The sequence below is a fragment of the Pleuronectes platessa genome, chromosome 2 (genome assembly GCF_947347685.1).
Source record: "Pleuronectes platessa chromosome 2, fPlePla1.1, whole genome shotgun sequence".
Classification (NCBI taxonomy): Eukaryota; Metazoa; Chordata; class Actinopteri; order Pleuronectiformes; family Pleuronectidae; genus Pleuronectes; species Pleuronectes platessa.
The window spans coordinates 3,607,684-3,623,006 of record NC_070627.1 but is presented as its reverse complement, the minus strand read 5'-3'; the positions used below and the strand labels follow the sequence as shown (position 1 = coordinate 3,623,006).

The 15,323-nt window shown below is 42.9% G+C and overlaps 1 protein-coding gene across 2 annotated transcripts in view; it reads left to right on the top strand.

Moving 5' to 3' along the window:
• Nucleotides 1-15,323, top strand: part of mtss1 (MTSS I-BAR domain containing 1) — a 43,402-nt gene that overhangs the window by 16,528 nt on the left and 11,551 nt on the right. For both annotated transcript variants that reach the window (XM_053429262.1, XM_053429253.1), the window contains exons 3-6: nt 771-844; nt 8,741-8,825; nt 10,090-10,181; nt 10,273-10,347. In XM_053429262.1, the coding sequence (XP_053285237.1) occupies nt 771-844; nt 8,741-8,825; nt 10,090-10,181; nt 10,273-10,347 (326 nt within the window). The remainder of the gene's footprint in view (nt 1-770; nt 845-8,740; nt 8,826-10,089; nt 10,182-10,272; nt 10,348-15,323) is intronic.

Genomic DNA, 15,323 nt, shown 5'->3' with positions numbered 1-15,323 from the left:
ATAGAAACATGGACCTGACTGGTAATGGGACACGCACAGAAACAATACGTCCATTGATGAGGATGATGTGTGTGTCAGGAGGGATCCAGTTACACTCCTAACTTTGGCCTTTGAGGGTGGCGGGCTTCTCATGTGGCTGCACCAATCCAGCTACCAAAATAAAAGTCCTTTATTTTTCTTTTTAAAAACCAAGCGGAGGTTTGTTTGTGATGTGTGCTCCGACTCCTGCTGCGCTCATTTGATCTGAACAAGGGAAGAAACTCTTTTGAAATGTGTCTCGGTTCACAAAGCAAATAAAGGTTAGATAATCACATTGTTATCTGCGGTTTGTCCTGCAGCAATACGGCTAGTCGGTCCTATTTAGTTAATATAAGCCACTTTGTCATATTGGATGTGTGTTCGTAGGGTTGAACTTAAGGACAATTAGGCCTCGTCTACAATACTGCAGATATTTTCTGAACGCATATTTTCTCCTGCTCTTCGGCTGTTTTCTCACAAAAGCTCACTTGGACATTCTCTAGAGGTTTTCCTACGAGGCTGGCAGGAAAAGTTTGGGGAAATATTTGGAGCAACCGGAACTTTGGAAATATTCTGGGAAAATATCCAGGCCTCAGTGCATGTCTGAAAGCAGTCCCAGTTCTCTTTGAACTGTGTCTTAATGAGGCAAATGTATACATCTCGCCCACATTTGTCATTTGTATTATTTATTTATACAACAAACCTCTGTGTTCAATTGATTAATGTGTGTTTGGTGTTTGTCTTTGATTCAGGACGACCATCGTGGTAACTGGAGCCTTCCTGGATGCTTTTCAGAAGGTGGCAGATATGGCAACCGGGACCAGAGGTGAACACACAACTACTCCCACACACACACTCCTAGAGACACACAGATATACACTCTACCATACAAGTCAGGAAAATAATTACTCTGTGAGTTGTTTATACGTTTATGAGCAACATCATAGGAGTCACCCAGGAGAAAGGTTCCCCCCTCTGTTCCTTCCTTCTCACAGTGTGATCTTTCACTGTCTTTCGCTTTTCAATACAAATGGTGAGATCATGAGGGAACTAATTAACTCCAGTTACTGTCTGGAGACCAGGCGTTGTGTATATGTGTGTAATAATATAATGCAGCCAAACCATTAAGGTTGGTGCTACTGGAGAATGAAAATTGCCCCTGACAATTTCCAGCACATTTCTCTTTTTCCTTCTCATCTTTTGTGTCTTTCTGTTGCTGGTCCGTTGTCACGTCTCTTCTAATGTTCTGTGTTACTGTCTCTCTCTCGCTCTGTGAAGTGACACAGTGACACCTCATGTTCATCCGTCTTTGTTTTGCCCTGGATTCGGTTTCACATACTAACGTTCACACACAGACTTTTTAAAATGTAGGTCGGCCTCAGCTCTTCAGACCTGAGGTAATCTGACATGCTCTTGTTTGTGTTTGTATTCTGAATTGGATACGGCTATCGGTTTCACTGTACGAGTATTGAGGTCATGTCCTGGACTCATATTATACATTCATGGGACGTTTCAATGTTAAACACTGCTCCACAGATAAAGCTTCTCCAGTCTCACCTTCATGTAGTTAAAAAAGCAAGTTAACGAGAGCTAATGCTGTAATTTAAAGAAAGGGGCAATGTGGCAAAATGACAAGACATAACGTGACAATTTTATGGAGGCCATGCTTTTGTAGGCCAAGTCCTCTGAAGGATGCATCCGCTGAATTAGGACACAGCTTGTAGCTCCAAATGACATCACAAGTGCAAAATGGTGGCACCTCTTTCTGGGATAGATCAGCTTTGTTACTGTACAATTGAAAGAAGTTGAAATGCATTGTCAGTAATGGAAGTTACCATAAATGAAGAAGAAGAAGAAGAAGACGTCTGAGAGTTGGTTGTGGTTTGCTAGTAGCTGCTAATGTAGCCTGGAGGCTCTAGTGTCATTCAGGGATGAAGAGCAGACGTCTGATAAGCTCACTCCTCTCCCTCACTTCCTCCAGACAAGCAGATGCTTTCATTTTCAGTCTCGTAGACTTCTGACCCGACAAAGACATAAAACATTTTTATTGTTTGGGCGTCTTCCGAAATTCAGAAAACATCCTCCCTCATGTGCATAGTGTTATCAGCAGTGAGGCCGGGTGTAAATACACAGGGGCTGCAGAGACAAGCAGACCCTGTGGGCTGGTGCTTCGTTAAGACAGTCAGCTGCTGGTATGATTATGTAACCCAGAATTCAGTTTGGTATTTAAAGGAAATCCAGTAACGCGTGGGCGTGTGTGTGCAGGAGGTGAGTCATGGCCGCTCCCCTCCGTGGAAGCCTCAGCAGACCTGTCACGTCTTGTGTCAATGTTGGTTTATCGAGACAGAGGGAACTCACATTTAAGAAACGGGAGCAGAGAACACAAGCAGGCTGACGGATCCAGGAATTTAACAGTACAGAGCTTTTTAGATACAGAAAGTTAACGTCAAATAAACGGTTGCAGGAAAGTTTTGGTGCCGTTCTGCAGCTCATCTGAAGCATGAAGAGTAAAGTTTCACTGCCACCGCCTCATAAGATGTTATCTCACATCACATGACAGTGACCAGTGAGCACGTGCAACACGTTTACTTCTGACTCACACGCACATGTTCTCATGATAGAGCCCAAAGATATGGGTCTTTGGGGGCTGATGCCAATATTGGGGAGTTAAGAATTTCTGATATATACATAGAAAATGTCAATATTCTTAAGAGGACATTATCAAACCCTTATGATAAAGAAATGTAATTGAGGTTCAATGTTTTCGGGTTTAAACTATAACTTTTCAATGAATAAACGACAAAGACAAAGAAATATATAGATCTTGAATTATAGAAACTTATTTTTTTATTTCACATTTAAGTCCTATTAAGCAAAATGACAATCAATATCTAATTTCAACCTGTATCTTCAGTTTTAACCAAACAAGAGAGTTTTCTGCCTTAATGCATCATTGTTCATGTAAGATTCCTCAGTTCTGGGCTGTTAGCTGGAAAAAAACAAGGCATGTGAAGATGCCGGGTGTTTTTCACACTTTTCACTAATTTGATAATTAATAATTTGCAGATAAATCTATAAAAGCAACTGGTTTAACCTTGCTTGGCCCTGCAGTGGACACAGGACTGTTGTCATCTGTTAGCAGTTTGCTCAGTGCACCGATATCACAGCCTTTGCAGACCATTTGTTGACCAAGCACATTCCACTAGTGCGTGTGTGTGTGTGTGAGTGTGTGTTTGATTGCGAGTGCACGTGTGTGTTCACGTGCACATGTGTTTTGACAGCTGCCTCCTCGTGCACTATTCTCTCCCTCCAGCTTCTTCAGTCTGTCAGCTGCTGAGTGTGTGACAAAGACAAAAGAAGAGCTGGATTTTAGGAAGGACACACACACACACCTACGCACACTGTTACACTCTTTGTGTTGATAAATCCTTTCAGCATAGAAAAACCCTTAATTGTTTTCTTCAGCCTCTCTCAAACACCCACAGGGAGACTCTGTGTGGGTGCATGTGTCTGTGTGTTGGAACCGGTCTGGTGGGTTTCTCTGGGGTCTGTGGTCGGTAGCCATGGTTAAAGTCGCGTTCTCGTCTTTCTGGAAAACACGGCATGTTTGAAGTTTGTTTCTCAGGAAAGACCGACCGACCGGAGGGACGCTGGGCACGTCAGTTGTTGTGTACAGATCACACATGAGCTTCTCCGTGTCACCATGCGTCAAAACGTGTTCCACTGCAGTTTATCTCTGTTCTCATGCCTCAGAGACCGACTCTACTCTCATGCTGTGGCTGTTTGGGCAAGTGTGTTATCACAGCGAGAGCCACAAGGCCCCTAAAAACATCCAGAGCAGGTTATCTGTTGGTTTTTAAGGGAAAAACTCAAGGTTAGCTACTTAGCATCGTATATTCAGGTTGTGAAAGGGAAGAGTGGTGGTGAAATATCAGACTAATAAAGAGTGTAGATTATAATCCTGATGATACACTGACTGTAGGTGACTTTATGTGTCCGCAACACTCAAAACCAGATAAGTGACCAGTGTAGAAAACTGCAGACATCAGTGATAGTTGGAGCAGAACCAGATCTAAAAATAAATCTTCAATAAATCCTGTCGCAATCAGCTGATTGTGAAGCAGGGTCCACTTTGTCTCCTCTCTGGTGATTCCTCATGACCGGTTTCCCCGGCAGCCGAGGAGCTGTTGACGTCTTGGGCATCATGTGGCTTTCAAAGCAGACACGCAAACACACACAGAGACACACACGCACACACACACACACACACACACACACACACAGACACAGATCACAAGACGACTCACTGGGTGCTGACTTTATCTAGTTTCCTAAGGTCAGCTCCGTGTGTCAGTTTGCTGCAGAATGTGCAGAAACGAGGATCCTGGAATCTGTTTGCTCCCCCCTGACCGACTGATGGACCGGTCTGCTGGTCAGTTAATCAATAGAAAGGGAGAGGGGGGGGGGGGGGTTGGGGGCTGGTGTTGTCGCAGACTGGAGGTCAGTTTGGTTTTGATGCACAATAAGAGTGCTATAATGGTTTTTAAAGGGCACCTTCATCCTTGAAGTCCACGAGGAATCCCCCAGACTGACTCTATAGTGATCAGAAGTAACCACGAGAAGCTACTGTCCGAGCCCTTTGAGAGATTTGCTGTGTGTGTGTGTGTTGTTTTTACTTCTACTGCAGAGGAATAAATCACGTCCATGAGTTCAGCATCGTTTCTCAGACACGCACACTCACAAATTACTGCCTATTAGGTTCACTAATGCTATGATGCTGCCCCCAGCTACATGTGTGAAAGGCACAAACTGGAGCTATGGCAGTGAGTGCTCGGCTTTTCATACTTGACTTATAAAAACGATGTGTGTCGCTCGTCATCGAGGAGAAAACGATACCTGCACATGAATTCCACATTAGAGAAAATGTATTCTTGCAGTGAACAGACGCTCAGTTGCAGATGTTCACATTCAGGCAGACGCCAGGGAGTCGACTCAGAGGAAAAGTAAACACAGGAACAACCTGGGAGCGGAGAAAACGACAAATGAACACACACACACACACTAACACAGACTCACACTCACAAGCGTTTCTGAAAGGGCCACATTATGAACGGTGAGGAGGAGATGGAAGCTGGAAAGTTTGGGTTCAGGAGGAGAGGGAACAGTTCTCTCTCTGTCCAATCGGCCCTTGTGTTGTTGGAAAATGGAGGTAAGTGATAAACGAGTGGAGCGGCTTTTTTCATTCTCCTTCCATCCAGAGACGTTTGTGGTTAATCTTATTCATATTATCAATTATTCATATCTTTAACATGTTTTTATACGACAAAGAAGCATAAAAGCAACAACATAGAGAAAAGCTACTGCATTAATAGTCACATTTAAAATACATACGCCAAAAATGATGATGACTTTAACTTCTGCCTGTCCCCTGGAAGCAGATAAGCGTAAATCCAACACCAGTGAATTCAGTGAACGTCTCCTTGGATGAAGTGTGTATCTGTGAAAGCAGTTTCTTCATGAGTGCGTGTCACTGAAGCTCTCGAGTGGCAGCAGAGTCTTTTCATAGCGGCAGGTTTCAGGAGCCCAGTGGCCTGTTTGAACTCTAGTAGCGCTGTGTGGCAATGTTTGTGTTGCATGCAAATGCGGTGGAGGCCGGTGCACAATCACGCGTGAGACCTGACTCATGTTCCTGCCAGTGGCTTCGTCAACAGGAAGCGTTGCCAGGTGAGGCAGCGAAACAGGAATCAAGTGGGAGAACGTGAAGGGAAACAATGCAGTTCCCCATAGAAAGACATGAAAGATCTGCTTTGCCAACTGTTTTATGAGGAAGTGTTTGCAGTCCAGAGATATTCCTGTCTGTGTCGGTCGTCCACAATCTTTTGATCCTGCAGTGTAGCCAGAAGAGACACGGCAGGAAACCAAAGATCAACTGTCCCACGTCTTTTTTGATCGTGTAGAAATAGAGTTTGCAGATGAACATCACAATAAAACCAGATCCAAACCAAATCGGAGAATCGAAAACAAACTGCCACCCGTACCAAGTGTGTCTGATCTTGTCAGGTTACATTTTTCTCCGAAGTCATCTCCACTCGACTCTGAGATCCATTGAACATGTCTGAACACAAATACAACAAACGCCTCCACAGTGCTCAGAACCTGGCTACACACACAGACACACACACTCCGACTGTCACACATGTTGTGATTCATGTGCTGCCAAATGAAGGATGACTAATCTATATCATATAGGACAGGGCTGGGCACTATAATCACAAAGATCTTGAAGTCAACAACACTGATTTAAATATGATTTGAGCGTAAAGGATCATTCTGGTTTAGTGCAGCTGTAACAGTGTCTGTTCTGAACCTGCCTGTTGGGGATGGGATGTTTTCTTGGCCTATGGTGAAGCACGTTACAGCTTTTCTTTCTAATACTGTAGAAGTGACCTTTAGTAATTAATCAGCAGCAAATAAAACCCTGTTGCTGGACTCAGTCCACAGAACCTGAAGCTGTTTCACCTCCTGCTGCAAAAGGAGCTGTTCACCTGTTTATTCAAAGTTCCTCAAACTGGATTAAAGATTCAAAGTTTAAGGAAATTGAACGCACCATGTGTCCTAATCGCACTCAACTTATCACTGCACTTCCTCGGGCTCTTGGCAACACGCATGCAAAGCGTGAAGCCGTTTGAATGGTTCTTCAGAAATGCGAGCCACCGACAGACTGACTGACATTTCTGCAATCATGGAATAGTTTAGTGACGCCTTGTCCCCATCTCTGACGGAACCAAACGAAAGCGCAAGACAGTGAAGAGTCACTTTATCACCCTCACTGCTGTAAACGTCCTTCACAGTTTACTGCTTCAACTTTCAACCCCCAGAGAAACTCCGAGACTGATCCAGACTGTAGATGTCATGTAAGATTCTGGTGCTGGTGGGGGGGGGGGGGGGTACGGACCTGGAGTCTCTGTGTTGATGTCCCTCTTATAAACCCACTCGTTAGGCAGTCTCGACCAAGTCTCAGTCAAACCTGGCGTCCACAGATCCACCTGGTCACGTTTCTAATGAGCTCAGATCAAACCAGACAGGATTTTGAAACCTCTCCTCCATCTCAATTTAGATGTCTCTGAGGACGCAGCATTAAAGACTTTAAACCTTCTCTGTGCTCAGAGCTTTAAGTGCAAGGGGAGGGAAAGGCAAATACAGCAAACACACCTCGCCACACCTTAACGATTTACCCAAGCTGCATACCTGAGTGTGTGTGAGTGTGTGTGAGAGTGTGTCCACATATCTGCACATGTTCGTGTGGCTGTAGCTGATAATTTATGTTTTGTTATCTGAGGAGTCCCAACATGATGGAAGAGGAAAGGAAAAGGGGATGGATTAAAATGCAGAGAGAGAGAGGGAGGGAGGGAGGGAAAGAGGACGGTTAGAGGACATACAGGGGATGAGAGAGGCAGGAGAGGAGGTACAGAGGCAGATGGAGAGGGGGAGGATCGATGAGTTTTTGTTGGAACCAAGGAAAGGAAAAAGAGAGAGAACTCCTGCTACGTTGACAGGGAGGGATGGAAGGAGTGAATGTATAAAACGAGAGTCGGTGTGTAAAGTCAGTCCAGGTTTCACTCTGACATCCCTGGAGATGGCGGATGAACACACACCTGATCGTTCTCTGCTTGTTCCTCACTTTATGTAACTCAGCCGTGAGTCAGCACTGCAGCCTGTGTGTGTCTGTGTGTGTGTGCGCATGCTTGTGTCCCCCCCCCCCGTGCAGTTCTCAGATTGAGATATTCAAGTGACGCTAAGTGAGTCAGTGTGAACTCAGACTGTTCAGTGTAAATCTGCTGTGTCACTTTGTTCCATCACGGAACAGAATGATGTGTAAAGTCACTCTGACTGACAATGAGAAGTATTTAATTAATCTGCCAATTATTTCCGTGGTTATGTTTTTGAAACATCAGAAACAAAGAAGTGTCATACAGACCGGGGGCCAAGAAACTGTTAGTGTTTGTGTGTATAACTTAGTTTCACACAAAACCTATAGAGTCAATATAAAGTGAATCCTGCAACTTTAATGCTTTTTTTTAAAAATATCAACAAAAAAGTTGTTTTGATGTTTTTGTGTGTTGTTTTTATAATTGTGTGTAATGATTGAGGGTCTGAGAGTCAGCTGATCCGCCATTGGTTTGTGTGTTTGTTATGTTACAATGTGTTTGATTAGAAGATATTGGGAGTTGTGTGTGTGCTTGCTTTCACGCTGTCACAATACTTGTTATTGTCCCGTGAAGTCCATCAGTGTGTGTGTGAAAATGTTGTTGCATCTAATTAACTGGGGCTGGTTATGAAATGAACTGATCTCTTACATAATTCATTAAAGTATTGAGACAAGTACACACACCCATTGTTTCCAAACACATTACAACACTCATAGATCTTAATCAGATTGATTTTCTCAATAATACCACTTCATGAAGCAATGATAACACACACACACACACACACACAGAAGCACACACACAAGTAATTGTTTCAGCCCTAATGTGTTTACAAGCAAACATTTCTTGACAATGAATACACCTATTAGACCCAGTTATCTCAAAATACATTTTAATTTGTAGTTTCAGTGCTTCAAAGTGAGCTTTATTTTGAAAAATTTATTGTTTTCAACTCCAATTGTGAGTTATTTTCAAAGTAAAACTCATCATCTGAATGTTGTGTTGTTTTCCAGGTGCCACGAAGGAGATCGGCTCGGCCCTGACCAGGATGTGTATGAGACACCGCAGCATCGAGTCCAAACTCAAACTGTTCACAACGTAAGAGACACACACACACACACACACACACACACACACACACACACCACACAGTAGCACTGCAGTTGTTATCTACAAGCGAAGCAGGTGAAGGTGAGAATGTTTGCGTGTTGACAACTCATCAGACAGTGTGGGAACTTGACTCCACAATTACCCATAAGTAACGTATGCTCATTATACTTGACAGTGACAGAGAGTGTGTGGGAGACACACACACACACACACACACACACACACACACACACACACAGAGAGAGTGTGCAGGAGTTGCAGGTTGTCCTGGTTTCACTTGTCAGTACTGTCTGTACTGTCTGTCATTAGAGAAACACACACAAACACATTTTATTAGGTCATTTGAACAACAGCTCTGTCACAGACGTGACGTCCACAACATCCGCTTCAGTTGAACATGTTTCTATATGTTTTAGTCTTGAGGTCATCAGTTGTGTTGTGTTGGATGAACTTACATTTTAAACTGAACTGCTTCATATTGTGCGTCTGGTTTTCTGCCTCCCTCTCGTCAATAAGTCAATAAGTCGGAAGAAGAACCATAAACACGTCGTGGTTTCCAGACGTCCACAGTTTAATCCCGTTACCTGAATCACTGATTTGCTCGTCAAACAGTTTAAATTATAGTTATTATCCAAACTGTGTTGTTGTAGATTCCACTGCGGAGTCCTCTCCTCAACTTTGTCCTCCTCTGCTCTCAACTTTATTCACACATGCAAGTCAGCACATGCAGACTTATGGGGACACTTTGGAAACACATTAGATCAAATGTGTTACACGGGTGCATTGTACAGTTGTGACAGACATTACTGAAAATGATTTCACTATCTGAGTAACTATTAGAGAACATACCTCAGCTTATGGCTCTTAAATTTCACAATGCACTAATTTATACACTCATATATAGTAGTTCTGTAAAAAAATGCCTTGTTTTCCATCAACATCCATAAAATGTTATCTGAGAAATCAACAAAAAGGTCTCAGCTTATCTCATCGAAAAGAAAGATCCACACCAACACTTAACGGGCTCTTCCTGACTCCACTTTAATCTTTATTACAAGCAAACAAACAATCAGACGGGGGAAGAGGGGGGGAATGTAACCTCCTTGACGTGGATAACGAATGACATCAAATTCTTACTCGACCTGCCAGAGAATAATGAGCTCATATTCTACTCAGGTTTATAGGATTAATTAAACACAAAGGGCTTAACTTTAATGACTGAGACTCTTCATCTCTTTATCTTTTCTCTCAGGGCTCTCTCAGAAAGTCTCATCACTCCGCTGGAGATGAAGATGGAGGAGTGGAAGAAAGCGGCCAGTCAGCTGGACAAAGATCACGCCAAAGGTATGAAACATGCTTACACGTGCTCACGCAGAAAACCTGCCCAGACGAACACACTCTCCTCACTCTCTGCACGTTTTTCTTTTTATTTAAGAGTATAAAAAAGCCCGGGCAGACATCAAGAAGAAGTCGTCCGACACCATCAAGCTGCAGAAGAAGGTGAAAAAGGGTAAGAAGAACGTCCATCTCCTCCAACCTCTGCTTCGTCTCACATTCACGAGGTTGTCCTCTGCACAACGCAACACAAAATCCTCACTCCACTTATTGTATTAGTCAAAAGCAAATAGAAAGAAGAGGAGAGTAGATTATCTGCTCAGCTGAAGAACTCTGAGCTAGTTTACTACAGAAGAGGAAGCCACCTGCTGGATATAAAACCCGCCGTCCACAGAGTGAGATAATCCTCCTCAGCAGACACAAGGCGTGTGTTTGATCCTGTCCTCACTGTGCTGAGATAAGTGTTTTCAGATCTCCTCTGTGTTACGCCATGCTCTGCCTCCTGTCTGTCACCCAACACCCAGAGGGGAGAAATAACCCCCCTGGAACATGCGTCCTCCCTAACTTGTTTTATGTAGTTTTCTTGAACATGAAAGTTGGTAACTTCATACTTCTTGGTTTAACACTTTTTATCTGCACCTCAGAGATCAAAACCTGAGTTCACCCTCCTGATACCATGAAAGAATAGATTCATCGGTTTCATGCATTTAGTGGTGAATATTCCACACTTCACTCCCTCTGGATATAGATTTGTCTAATGTGGCGTTAGTGTAAAAGGATGAAGCCATTTTACAAACATGAGTAACAGGATGTTTTCAGATACGGGGACAGGGTTCTCCTCAAGGAAACAATGGAGTTTAAATCTCATTCATAAGAGCAGTGGCTTCCTGCTTGGATAACGAAATGAAGGCGTAAGAAAATATATCTGAAGGGTTGACAAGACAGGGAAGAAGATGAAATGGCACATCTCTGACTTTTCTCAATTTAAAAACTAGATAAAAAAGTTTTTTTTTTTCAACAGAAGCTTATTTTTAATGTATCATGTCTTTGAATCATTACATGGCATAGCATGGAAACGCCTGAAAACGTGCACAAACAAACACACACAAATCAAAATGATACCTTCACGTCTTTATACAAATCTCCTCACAGTCCACCATCTCAACAAATCCAACACACAAGTGCACAGACACAGAAATAGACCATACGCACACACACACACACACACACACACACACTCTAACACACAGTCTCATTTCAGACCCGCCCATGGTAAACAGAGATGTCTGATGTGGGCTTAACATCTCTGAACATGTTTTCTGCTGTGTGCCTCTTTTTCCTTCCTCCAGTCTCCTTCTTCTTTTCTCCTTTTCACTCTCTTCTCTATCTTTCAGTTCACCAGCACAAAATAATTCAGAAATTGATTGAAATGTTTGTTCAACAACTTGGATCTCTCGTTCTCAAAGTTTCTACCATGTCTTCTATTAGTTATTATGAAGCTACTCAAAATAGAATCATACATTTTAAGCATTCAACCTGATCTTTAGCATGTTAAGTTTAAATTCACAGTATATTAAAGTCATGAGGGAATAAAAACCACAGCATCCAGAGGATCAGGATACAAACCATCTGAATTTGTGCTTGGTTGTGTATCATGTTTTCAGTAAAGTCATCTTCTGAGATGTGGGAATATAGATGCAACACCATAAATCTGACAGGACAGGACATATGGGACGAGGTTGAACAAGCTATAAACAAGTAAATTAATCCAGTTGATGTAAAACACTCATATCTGGAGGTCGGCCTGAGGACGAGGACATCTGAACGTTAGCAGTCCTCCCTCGTCCTACAGGACAACTGTAGAAAGACGATAACACAACGAGTGAAGGTTTGAGCACAACATTGCTCTGTGAACTGTGATGGATGTTTACTGCACATTCTTTTTAAGTCCGTCCCATTGAAGCTCAGGTGTTAACTTTGTGAGCAACGTTTTATACGTGAGGATCAAATCTGCAGAATTATAACTTGTGTGTGGGACGGTGAGGAAGCAAAAAACAAAATAGATGCAAAGACAGACACAGCCACGACTTCACAAACACGCAACCATGAGAACCTTTTCCTGCAGTGTACTAAAACAGTTTCTGTACACTCACAGTATAATTATCCCTGTTGTACAGTGGTGTGTGTGTGTGTACTGCATATAATAAGTAAGGACAGACAGACGGACCAAACTGCTGCTGGTAAAAGGAAACTACTCTTCACAAAAGTCTGGTTATTTTCAACCTACAACTTTTTGTGTGCAGACACATATTACACACATGATGTTGTGGTATCGCAGTCTCACTTACAACATAATAGATTTAACTTTCTAGTTTTATCAGTTGTTTGGATGCGGGTATTTCCTGGAAACTCAGGTTTTGGCCGCAGCGCTAAAATAATCTTCCTGTCTTTCTTTCCTCAGTTCACTTCAATTCTTTCTCCTTCTGTTGACTGCTGCAAAAATATAATCTACAGGAATGGAAAGAGAAAACGCCATAACCGTAAACATCTGCTCCTTCACTAATCATCCCATATGATTTTCTCTGTGTGTGCATGTGTGCCTGCTCTGTCATTATGTGGTGCGTAACCACTTCAGATAGGGAATCTCCAACCGCTCAGATACAGAGAGAGAGAGAGACGGATGAATCGAGGAGAGTCAAATGAAAGGCAGACGTAAAGGTGCTGCTGGTTATCCCGTCTTTTGTCGGGATGTAAAACCAGACACACCAACGCTGTCACGCTTTGATAAGTTCATGTATAGGAAGCGCTGTCCTGGGATGACACCAAGAGGAACAAGCTGATCTCACAATGACTCTCACGGTTTTGTGCAAAGTCTAAACAAAGAAGCTCTAATCAAAATACATTCAATATATAAAAGAGGAATTAACAAGTGTTTTCAGCTCATTTTGAAACTAAAAGAACAAGACTGGAATGAGGAAGGAATCAACACACGAGCTGCTTTCAGACATCGGTGAACTCAAGAAAACGTCCAAGTGGACACATGTGAGAATGCAGCAGGAGAATGTCCAAGGAATTAACACCGAGAGGAATGTGTTGATGAGGTTTCCAACACGAGACGTCATCAGATCTTAAGCTTTTCAATGTTCCAGAAATTTTACATCTACAATAACTCAAAACAACACATAACCCTGGACCGAAGGAAAGGAAACACTTGAAAAACACATGTCTCCTTTAAAGGAGGAGTGAAGACGAGAGTGAGGAGCAGTCGAAGGAGGTGAAACTTGTAAAATGATCTCATTTGAATCTGGAAGCAGTTTTTGCATTCAGCTGCCTCGAGTCTCGACCTGCCTCGGAGAGCCAGAGCCGGGTCACGTTGAACACCTGAACCCAGCTACCTGGCCTCCTGTTGATGACATCATCAGTGTGTGACGCACAGGGTCTAGACTGCTGCATGAATAAGACTTTATAGCGACAGTAGCACAACACATAAACTGTGAGAGCTCGGCTATTTGAGGAAGTTAGTCACAGTGATGACCCACAGGCGTCAGCAGAAAGTAAACGAACCGTGACAGCTGTTTGTGATCATCTGGAACATAACGTAGATCATCACTTAAAGTCATCACTGGTAGATGTGGTCAAAGAACCACTGGGTTCCATCCCTGCACTTGAGTCATCGGTCTTGTTCTTTCTTTGTTTTAGCCGAACACGTTTTGGTTTAAATTAACTCTGCTAATGAGGTCATGTTGCCTTTTGTCTGTTTGTCAGCAGAATTACTCAAACTCCTAAACACCAATTTCCATAAAATGTTGTAGATCCAACGACAAACTATGAAATTAGGATTGTTTGTTAGGATAACACGGCGAGAGGCTGTTGGTGTCCTCCAAACGCCGCTGTAGCTCTTATGTCCCTATTACTTCTTCACATGCTCTGTAGGTAACGTCTTCATTGATTCACAAATCTGAATTCAATCGTCTGCAAAACTTACTGGTCCCAGTCAGATAACTTAACCCCTGTAGCTGAACACGTCATGAACACAGCGACTGTTAGATTCCCTCTGAAACCAGATGTTGGAAAAATCACCACAGTCCTCATCATCCACAGGATCCACAGACCCAGCAAACCAAACCTCATCCTTCTCCCTCTCTCAGCGGCTCGTTAACAGTGTCGGTGATTCCTCATTTTTACTCAGCCCGAGGCTACAGTACCTGTGTGCAGAGGAATGTAAACAGACTGGTTTATCGCTGCAGAACATGCAGCTACGGAGGCCCTCGACTATATGAGCGGTTGTAACTGCTGGTTTCACTCTCCATTCCTCCAGTCTATCTGCACCTGCTCTGTGGTGGTTTTAAACCATTAGGAAAATGATTTGTGGTGAAGATGTTCCAGTTCCCTCACCCGGGATCGTTCCGTGGTGCTGGTTAGTTTTTGCATTAACTTAGTTTCCAACAAATGGGAAGAATTAGGGACTATTTTCCACAGCGGATAAACTCATTGACTCATTTGGTGCTAAAGTGAATATTCCTGCATCAGGAGGGTTCATGTGGGATTGAGTCCAAAACAATCTGCGTGTGTGTCGATGAAGACACGTCAGTTTGTGTCATTGATGTGTTCTTGATAGATTTTAAACTATTGAGCTCTAGAGAAATAGATAAATGATTGGCTCAAGAAGTAGAGCGGAACGCCCACTAATTGGAGGGTCAGCGGTTCGATACCCTGCTTGTCCGGTCAATGGGCCGAAGTTTAAGACAACAAATGGCTCCTAATGGATGTGTCAGCAGCATTTGAATGAGAATGAGCTGCTGATGAGGCAGATTAAGGAGTGAACAGTTGTATACAAGATGATAAGACTTTTATTTTATGTTCCCATTAGGAATAAATACAAAACCTGGGACCAAGTTATTATTTTGAGTTATTATTTTGAACTGTGAGCTGGAAAATGACAAACATGATCTTCCAAACAAATCCAGAAGATGTGGCAGACGCTGCTGTTTGATTCACAGACTCTCAGGGAAGCACAGTCTGAATCCTCAGCGATGGGAAAAGGTTCCTCTCGCCACACTAATTCCTCCCAGTTACTTTCGTCTGATTAAATAGAGTTAAATTAGGATTAAGTTACTTGGATTTTGGCTGACGCTGCTCATCACGTCTGTT